Source organism: Salvelinus sp. IW2-2015, linkage group LG2 (assembly GCF_002910315.2).
Source record: "Salvelinus sp. IW2-2015 linkage group LG2, ASM291031v2, whole genome shotgun sequence".
Taxonomy (NCBI): Eukaryota; Metazoa; Chordata; class Actinopteri; order Salmoniformes; family Salmonidae; genus Salvelinus; species Salvelinus sp. IW2-2015.
The window spans coordinates 2,544,238-2,554,045 of record NC_036839.1 but is presented as its reverse complement, the minus strand read 5'-3'; the positions used below and the strand labels follow the sequence as shown (position 1 = coordinate 2,554,045).

General features: G+C 41.4%; 1 protein-coding gene across 1 annotated transcript; it reads left to right on the top strand.

Moving 5' to 3' along the window:
• The first annotated feature begins 544 nt into the window (after positions 1–544).
• LOC111973202 (interferon regulatory factor 2) lies at positions 545–9,442 on the top strand. Its single transcript, XM_024000486.2, has 9 exons — positions 545–714; positions 1,680–1,772; positions 4,352–4,451; positions 4,603–4,779; positions 5,392–5,426; positions 5,609–5,729; positions 5,942–6,106; positions 7,004–7,047; positions 8,703–9,442. The coding sequence occupies exons 2-9, from the start codon at positions 1,686–1,688 to the stop codon at positions 9,006–9,008; spliced, it is 1,035 nt and encodes a 344-aa protein (XP_023856254.1). The 5' UTR covers positions 545–714; positions 1,680–1,685; the 3' UTR covers positions 9,009–9,442.
• Positions 9,443–9,808: the final 366 nt, after the last annotated feature.

Sequence of the window (9,808 nt, the reverse complement as noted above, 5' to 3'; positions counted from 1 at the left end):
GTTTATCTGTGTATGTAGGGCAGCTAACCGACGACTTGTATTCCACATTCTAGCAATATCAGAGCCAGGCAATACTCTTCACTTTTTAGTTTAGGGGGTGCTTTAGAGCAAATTACAATAGCCACTCATCAAAAAACATGTTACTGATTTTATTTTTGTCAGGCAGGACCAAACAGCACTGATTTAGATCACAGATGACTTGGAAAGTTGTCTATTGAACAGCTAACAAAAGGAAAACCTGGTAAATATTTTTATACAACCATCTATTTCGTWTWTAGGAGACCTTAGAGATATGTTAAAATATGGTTGTGCTTTTTTATACCTCGAGTAGGGGTATCTCAAAAACGAAAGCCCTGTTTGAGGATTGGTCACTAGCCTAGCAAACTGGAATACAACCAGATGAGGTTTGAGGAAGTGAAAATGAAATTGAGCTGTCGATTGCAGAGGCGTAGCCGTAGACCAATGAGCACGACTTCCGTGCTCCAGAACCCCTTACGTACAACGCCATCTATGTCCAGCCGACGTGAAACGAATATATCGGGAGGGGTTTTCCACGCAAAGCACTTCCTTTACTTGTTTTGCTTTCGATCTGGACACTGAAATAGGCTAATAGTTTTCATTTRGGTACACAAAATCACACACTACACGGGGATAACTTTGCGACTGGCAAGAGGACTGTCGATACCTCTAGTTGAATAGAACACTTTATCGCAGGTAACGTTTCCGCATGTTGTTTTTGCTGAAGAGTTATGTATCCATAGAATCATGAAGCGACAATGTAAACCCTAATCGAAAGTAATAGAACGTTGATCCGATCATGGGCAACCGACAATCCGACATGGAATGAAGTTTATTTTCACTTTTGTGTTGACATGTCAGCCAGCTTTCTGGTGAACTTGAACAGCTGTCAGTTTTGGCCACAGCGTGACTTTGCGAGACGGATGCAATGTATATTTGTTGCCAACTGTGGCGCATAGCGCACCAGAATGTCGACAAACCATTGAAGTAACCATTTATCGGTAGTTGTCTTTTACATTGTGTATGTTATTATCAGGCTCGGAAAGAAATTGGAAGCATAATGGAATTGGTACACGCTTGGTTCTGGTAAATTTCARAACTACTAGGCTACAACTGCAGGGTTGACTAAATGATAACTACACGTTCGTTATTTTATTGGCATAATGTTCTTAATAGAATATGTACTATAAACCCAATATGCAAATATATTAAAGTAACATTCTCATAACCTGTTACAGTTTATTGGTTTAGGAGTTTGTTGCGTTTTGTTGGAGTGGACCTTGATCACTAACGTGATTACTCTACTTGCAGCACTAACTAGAGGTCATGGTCATCACGAGCCTCACGTGCACCGTTAACCTCTTTTCAAGATTCATTAACACCTTATTACACATGAACAGAGTACAGTTCGACATGTGATATATAACACATCTGAAGCTATTATTGTGTGTTGTTGTGGCCCCTCTGTATTTGATGTGTTTTGGCACTGGGTTCTGCTCTGTYTGAGATCAGATGTTGCTGATAAGCTCAGGGAGTTGTCATCCCCCAAATGGGCCACTTGGTCTCAGATGTTTTCTGATCTGTTGCTGTCTTCAGGAAGTGAAGTGAAGGGTTCATTCATTCAATTGACTGTTTATTTCCTCCTTGCTCTGTGTCTGCAGGCCACCATGCCAGTGGAGAGGATGCGCATGCGGCCATGGTTGGAGGAACAGATCAACTCTTGCCTAATTCCTGGGCTGAAATGGGTTAATAGAGTAAGTGAAATGTATCTTTATTGAGACACTGAGTTTGCCTTAGTATGGAAGTTCACCGCGTTCTAAGTTTATTACTGTACCCGCTTTTCAAGCTTTGCTGAAGCAACAATTGCTACCAAACCAACCAACATAACCCCTCCATCATATAGGAACACAAACAAGCATGCACACATCTAAACAGCCTGTGTGCATCTTACTATATTCTTTTAACAACTTTTTTGAGTAGCACTTTATAATAACTCCACGTAATAAAGCATTTATAATGAATTAGTAAATTGTTTATTTATCATGTATTAATCATTACTCCATTCCTTAGATGTAATATACTGTAGGTCCTTATAAACCCTTTACTAATCATTAGTTAAGTATTTTTGCATCACTTCATCTAAAGTGTGGGCTATTTATATTTTATAAATACTTCATAAATGTGGACATGCCATTGGTAGACACTCCAGCATTACCGGATCCTTCTTAAGGTCTCAAAATAGCCTAGAACATATCAATGGTAAAACAATAAGCACACATGACAGGATGTTAAAAGAACTATGTCAAACATTTTATCTACAAAAAACGGTTGTGACGGAACCGTTGCAAGGACTTAAGGAAGAGTTGTAATGTGAATGTTTTGCTAATGTTGTCAAGCTCGCAAACGCAAACTAATTATACAACAGCGAGCTGTAGCCTACATACAACATCTAGCCAGACAGGACAGTTTTTCTTTAGCGGATTTGTATTCCTTCATTACTACTGATATGTGAATGAGGTAGAAATGTTACATGTATTATTTTCAGGRAGAAATGTTACATACACAGTGCATTCGGGAAGTATTCAGACCCCTTCACTTTTTCCACATTTTGTTACGTCACTGCCTTATTCCAAAATTGATTAAATCCCCAGTCCACAATCTACACACAATACCCTATAATGACAAACCCWATGAGACTCGAAATTGAGCTCAGGTGCATCCTGTTTCCATTGATCATCCTTGATGTTTCTACAATGGGAGTCCACCTGTGGTAAATTCAATTGGTTGGACATGATTTGGAAAGGCACACAGKTGTRTATATAAGGTCCCACAGATGTCAGAGCAAAAACCAAGCCATGAGTTCGAAGGAATTGTCCGTAGAGCTCCGAGACAGGATTGTGTCGAGGCACAGATCTGGGGAAGGGTACTAAAAAATGTCTGCAGCATTGAAGGTCCCCAAGAACACAGTGGCCTCCATCATTCTTAAACAGAAGAAATTTAGATCTACCAAGACTCTTCCTAGAGCTGGCCGCCTGGCCAAACTGAGCAATCTGGGGAGAAGGGCCTTGGTCAGGGAGSTGATCAAGAACCCGAAGGTCACTCTGACAGAGCTCTAGAGTTCCTCTGTGGAGATGGGAGAACATGCAGTACTCCACCAATCATGCCTTTATGGTAGAGTGGCCAGACGGAAGCTACTCCTCAGTAAAAGGCACATGACAGCCAGCTTTGTGTTTTACCAAAAGAAATATAAAGGAATCTCAGACCATGAGAAACAAGATTCTTTGGTCTGATGAAACCAAGATTGATCTCTTTGGCATGAATGCCAAGCGTCACTTCTGGACGAAACCTGGCACCATCCCTACGGTGAAGCATGGTGGCAGCATCATGATGTGCGGATGTTTATCAGTGGCAGGGACTGGGAGACTAGTCAGGATTGAGGGAAGAATGAACGGAGTAAAGTACAGAGAGATTCTTGATGAAAACCTGGTCCAGAGCGCTCAGGACCTCAGACTAGGGTGAAGGTTTACCTTCCAACAGGACAATAACCCTAAGCACACAGCCAAGACAACGCAGGAGTGGCTTCGGGACAAGTCTCTGAATATCCTTGAGTGGCCCAGCCAGAGCCCAGACTTGAACCCGATCGAACATCTCTGGAGAGACCTGAAAATAGCTGTGCAGCGACGCTCCCCATCCAAACTGACAGAGCTTGAGAGGKTCTGCAGAGAAGAATGGGAGAAACTTGTAGCGTCATACCCAAGATGAGTCAAGGCTTTTAACGCTGCCAAAGGTGCGTCAACAAAGTAGTGAGTAAAGAGTCTGAATACTTATGTAAATGTGATACGTCTGTTTTTTTWTTTWTWTATATATACATTTGCAAAAAATTCTAAACTTGTTTTTGCTTTGTCATTATGGGGTATTGTGTGTAGATTGATGAGGAAYAAAACAATTGAATACATTTTAGAATAAGGCTGTAACGTAACAAAATGTGGAAAAAGTGAGAGGGTCTGAATATGTATAACCTTCAAATGCTTCCAGTGCTTCAGTCTTTTAAAAACAGACTATTTTCACATATGACTTTGTTTGTCAGCACCTTTAATGGGCATGTAAAGGAAGTAACTCTTTAAACATAATAGGATAGTTCAGCGAAAGAATGTATTCGGATATTTGTTTCCGTACCTCGTAAGCAGTCTATGGACTCATCTTAATCTCTTTTTCGTCCCTGATTATTTGGACGTGGGGAGATTAACCATGCAGCCGACCAAATTGCGCAAGATGTGTGCGATGTGTTAGCCAAGTCATAAATGTCTGAATCATTGTTGTGATGAACCTGKAGGAGAAGAGGATCTTCCAGATTCCATGGATGCATGCTGCAAGACATGGCTGGGATTTGGAAAAAGATGCTCCTTTATTCAAGAACTGGGCCATTCATACAGGTACAGTTGTGAAAATGAAGTGATAAGAAATGGCCAACAATACACAGTATGTTACATTACCAATGCCACTGTTATGTGTTATGATCAGTGTTATGACTCAAGTTTATGCAGCAGCATAGCCTTTCCATAATTAGTCATTTTTTATATTCAGGAAAATACCAACTAGGGATCGACAAACCAGACCCGAAAACATGGAAGGCCAATTTCCGCTGTGCAATGAACTCTCTGCCTGATATTGAGGAGGTGAAAGACAAGAGCATCAAGAAGGGAACTAACGCTTTCAGGGTATACAAGATGCTGTCTGCGTCWGAGCGCCAGACCAAGAAAGGCAAGTGGTTGCCTCTAGCTCTGAGAGAACAATGATTGGGGCTCCCGAGTGGCGCAGCGGTCTAAGACACTGCATCTCATTGGCAGACGCGACATTACAGACACCCTGGTTCAAATCCAGCTGTGTCACAACCGGCCGTGATTGGGAGTCCAATAGGGCGGCGCACAATTGGCCCAGCGTCGTCCAGGTTTGGCCGGTGTAGGCCGTCATTGTAAATAAGAATTTGTTCTTAACTGACTTGCCTAGTTAAATAAAGGTTAAATAAAGACATACAATTAAATTAAATTAGAAATGGCAGAGACTGAATTAAAGATCAGCTCCCAGAGAGGATAACACTTATGGCTTTACGGTGTAGCTACTAGCCAAGTTTATTTCATGTATAATATGTGCTGTAAGCACGGTTTTACATGTTATTAACACTTGATTACATTAACATTCGTTAATGTTGTAGATATTATTACATTACTGTTAATTAGCAATCAACAGTTTATCTACATATCTACATTTATCTTCTCGCTGAGGCGGTTGCATAGGCTTGAAATTYACACACTGAAATAGATTAATTTGTGTCCACCTTTTAACAGTGGAATGTCATGTTGATGTGTTTTCTAGGAAAGAAAAAGAGGGAAAAAGAGGGAAAAAACAAGGTAATAACTAGTGTGTGTTGACACAGAAGACCTCTGTCTCATTCTAACCATTCTAACCATTCAAACCATTCTTTGAAATTGATCATTTTACTTGGCAAATGCTAAAATCGTTTTACAAGCATGACAGACCTCCAGTGAGGATGGAAAGAGATGCCCACACCTCTCTGCCTCTGTCACCCCAGGAACAGGTGGAGCCCAGGTCCTCATCCACGGAGAGCATGAATGGGTCTGTTGAAGACCATGAAGTGGTGAAAGTAGAGTTAAAGGATGAAGTGAAAGAGGAGTACATTACACACTGCACAGGTAAGAGCTTTGGCATCAGTGTCTGTGTCCAACTACACACATTTAATCAATTMAATTGATGTCGTGTGGTAGACCATTAAGAGAGCACAACAGGAGACGTGTATAGTAGTTACACACTTACTAATGTCTTATGCATATAGCTGTGAGTAAATTGCTTAGGCTTTCCACTGGAGGACAAATGTATAACCAGGGATTATCTTGCGCTTCCTCAGAATATCTTCATCCGGGCAGTCGCAGCCCTGGGGATGACCAGCTGATCATCGATGACCTGCCATATGTGTGTCAGACCATCGAGGTGACCACCGAGAATGAGGAGCAGTCGGTCAGCTCCAGCCACCCGTACCCACTCCAGATCTCCCCTGTGTCCTCGTATGGAGGTCAGTCCACATCCCCCAAATTCTTCCATTCTACCCCAACCCACGCCCGAACACAACAGACGGGGTTGCTTGGAACTCACATCAGTACCCATTATAGGTGTTAACAATGGTGTAATTCCTATAGTTCAGAGCAGCGATGAAAGAGATGTGAAGGATTAGAATGCCACTACAATCACATTGTTATTCTAATGTACTCCAGGTGAATCATTTGATTGGTGATTGGGAGGCACCACTGTATTTTCGAACACCAGTGTATGCCTGCGACTTGTACGGCACACTGTCACCTCCATTTGAAAATGCCAAGTGAAATTGAAACATTTGAACTTTTTATTCAGTCTAGATAGTATAGTACTGCGGTGTATTGCTTAGTGTCTACGAGAGCCATTAGGGCTTCCCTGTTGCAAAGTCCAAGGCCAGGCCAGTGCTTGTTATCATCAACATGGCTACATCACCACTGTCATTCAACRTGCTCAATGGTATTACTGTAGAATAAGTGAATGTGTTGCTTGGGAGAAGCYTTAACACAGAAAGAGTTGAACTCAGAATATGAGCTTGTATTTATGCATATTTATACAGTTATTTCTGTATGTGTATGCTTAACATGATACTGTATATGGTTGATATTGATCCGCCTGATGTGTTACATATAGTATGATACTGTATATATAACTACCCTGCTATTCCTGCATGTTTCATTTTTGGTGAAGCATAACATATGATTATGTACAGAAGTTCGCTAGAGTTCATCACTGATGGTAGCAGATAAAGCCTATTGTCATTGAACTAAAAAAAAAAAAAAACTCTGACATTCTTTCATATGCCCATCCTTCTCCAACCTGTTAGTCTGGAAATCCCTGAGTTGTGGGTTTTCATGGTTCTTTCTGTTCTGCTTTACAGAGAGTGACACAGACAGTGTGCACAGTGAAGAGGACTCTAAGGGGGTAAGGACACTGAACAATTGCATTGTCCAATTGCGTATCTGTATCAGAGGAAAGGCCATCAGTCAAAAAATTGCCTCCTAACCATTATGTTAGCCAAATAATCATTCAAGACAGCTAGATTCTTTTGTAAGATTGGAAAGGTAGTAAAAATCATGAGCTGACACACAGAAAGAAGCCTTTGATTTTGAGCCTGTGTGTCTTTATGGAGTACTTGCAGCACAAAGCGATAGCTTTGTTTTATGGTGCCATTGTAGCTGGCCTGTTCTCTAAGCCAAGGGAAGTGCACTTAGCTAGCAGAATTAGCTTATTCTAATAGGGCTGAGCGGCATGTCTGGGCCTGCCTGGGTACACAGAAACATACTGTACAGACAGCTGAATCATTAACCCTGCCCGATCAGAAGATAAACAAACCTTCACTTGAAACCGACGATTTTGAGTTCATTACCTTAGCCAGTTCGACTGCTTTACAGTAGTAAGAGTACTGTAACTGTAGAATGGTGGTACTGTCCCTTTTACTTCTAGCCCAGCCCATACTGTCAGTTCCTGTTCTAAAGTGCTCTGACGCAAAGAAAGACAAAAAACAGAAGGCAGCTCTCTGGTGAATACCGGATTCACTTTTGTCCCCTGGCTAATGATTAAACCTCGTTTCATGTCTTGAATTGTGCTCAAAACAAGCCCAATCACAAATCAAGGCACACACATACAGTTACAGAATTCAACAGAATAGCATTCGTTATTTCTCAACCGTTGTTGCCCTTTTGTGTTGTAATGTTCTAATACATAATGACATGCCCATTGGAGAAACAGAGAAAACTAGTATAATGCCAAGCTATTTTCTTTGCCCTAGAAAGCCCTGGCTGTCAGCTACTTTKAAAAATGTGGACAAGATGGCTATTGTGGTATTTGTAGAATATCTTGCTACATTGAGCTGGAAGAGGAAATTTGATGCTGCACACACGCACGTGTGTGTGTGTGTCCGTGGGTGAAGAGGGGGGAGATGAGGTTCCTTAGTATAGATGAATCATGCAGAGCTCAACAGCAGGAAGAGCAGTTTACAAGCATGTTAGAAAGTATTAAGGCATGCAGCGCTTGTAAACATGACAATATTTACATGTGCATGCCAATGTGTTCAAGTTGCAGTAATAGATTTTCATTGGTAAATATGCCACGTGTTTTGCAAGACTTGCTARAGCTAGGTTTCCATCCAATTGGTGACATATTTTCATGCGAAAATGCAAAAATCRGCATAAAGAAAACAGGCGCGCACACAAAATGTAATTTTTCTCTTAAGTTTTCATGTACTGAGTACAAATCTAAAGTTCAACACACAATAAGATCCCACCATGTTGAATGAACAAATGATCTGTCGGCGTTTATAAAATTGCATCGAAACTTCCTATTTCCATCACAGCTGTTGTGATTTTTMTTTTTATACGGTATGACTTTACTCGCATGAAAACTGTGGWTGGAAACGTGGTTAGTGTCAATGAAATTCCCTCTTCTAATGCTGTCAATGATTTATGAAGAATCTACAAACAGACTACTATACACATTAAGAAATATGCTAGTGGCCAAATCTATATTCAGATATATCCTGAAATAAGTGTTTGAATGGTTATGGCTGAATTAAACCCCACCTTCACTGTGACTTGCAGCATCTTCGTGGTGGGCTGTGGGGATCACGTTTAGCTTCCTCTGTGCTGAGAGTACCATCGTGCTCACTACCCAGCATGGCCACCTTTGTCACTACTGGAAAGGTAACCAACTTCAAAGTGACCAGCACCAGGGACCCCATGCCCCTCATCAGCTACAACAACAGCCCCTGGAAAAGGGACATGCCAGCAGCCCAGCACACTCCTTCAGAGCAGGCTTCCTCCAGCCAGGCCTCTGCTGCAGAGACCCGAGCCAGCGTTATCGTGAAGACCTCAGACATCTCTAAGTCCTCTGTCAAGACCTGCTGAAGACCTGGCAGTGCAGTGACTCAAGAAATGGGCCAGTCAGTGGCAGGCTTGGRGTGGAAAAGCCTTGATCACTGCTGGCCTTRTTGTTCGACCAGAGTGCCTGCTGGCCTTCTTGTTCGACCAGAGTGCCTACTCATAGGAATGACTGGGACATACAGTACAGTATAGGGGTATGGGGCTCTGTGAGCTGTAGAATATGGATCGATGCCTAAACTGAACCTCCCAAGATCTCAGGGTCTTTTAGATGCGATGAGAGAGAATTCATTGACAAACTGTGAAAATATTTGTAGGGCATCTCATCCCACTCTTCGCCCACTGTTAATAATGTACATGCTAATTTGTCTGCGTAATGGCAAACCGCTTCTGCACCTTATGGAAAGCACTGACAGGGATGTGTCTGGCCACTCTGGGCTATGTATGTGTGTACACTAACAGCAAAGCTGAAGCCATAGTAGAGGCCTTGCTTATCTATGGCTCACTTTGCAACCTTGTCTTTGGCCTTCGAGGAGATAGGATAAAAGGATGAAGTGAATAAATGCTCTTGGTAATTTATCTAGATGCCTTTTAAGGCACTTTCTTTTAAGCACTTATATATATATATATATATAAGGTACATTTTAATCTAGGGTGGACAATTATACAATTTGTATATTTTTCCCCCAAAATGAAAGATTTCTGATTATTTGTTAGATAATTTTTTTTAATTGTTATTTACATGACACATGAGGAAGAAAATATATATTTTCCATCAACATGTCTGCATTTGTGACATCTACTGTATGTGAAATTGTATATGCTTG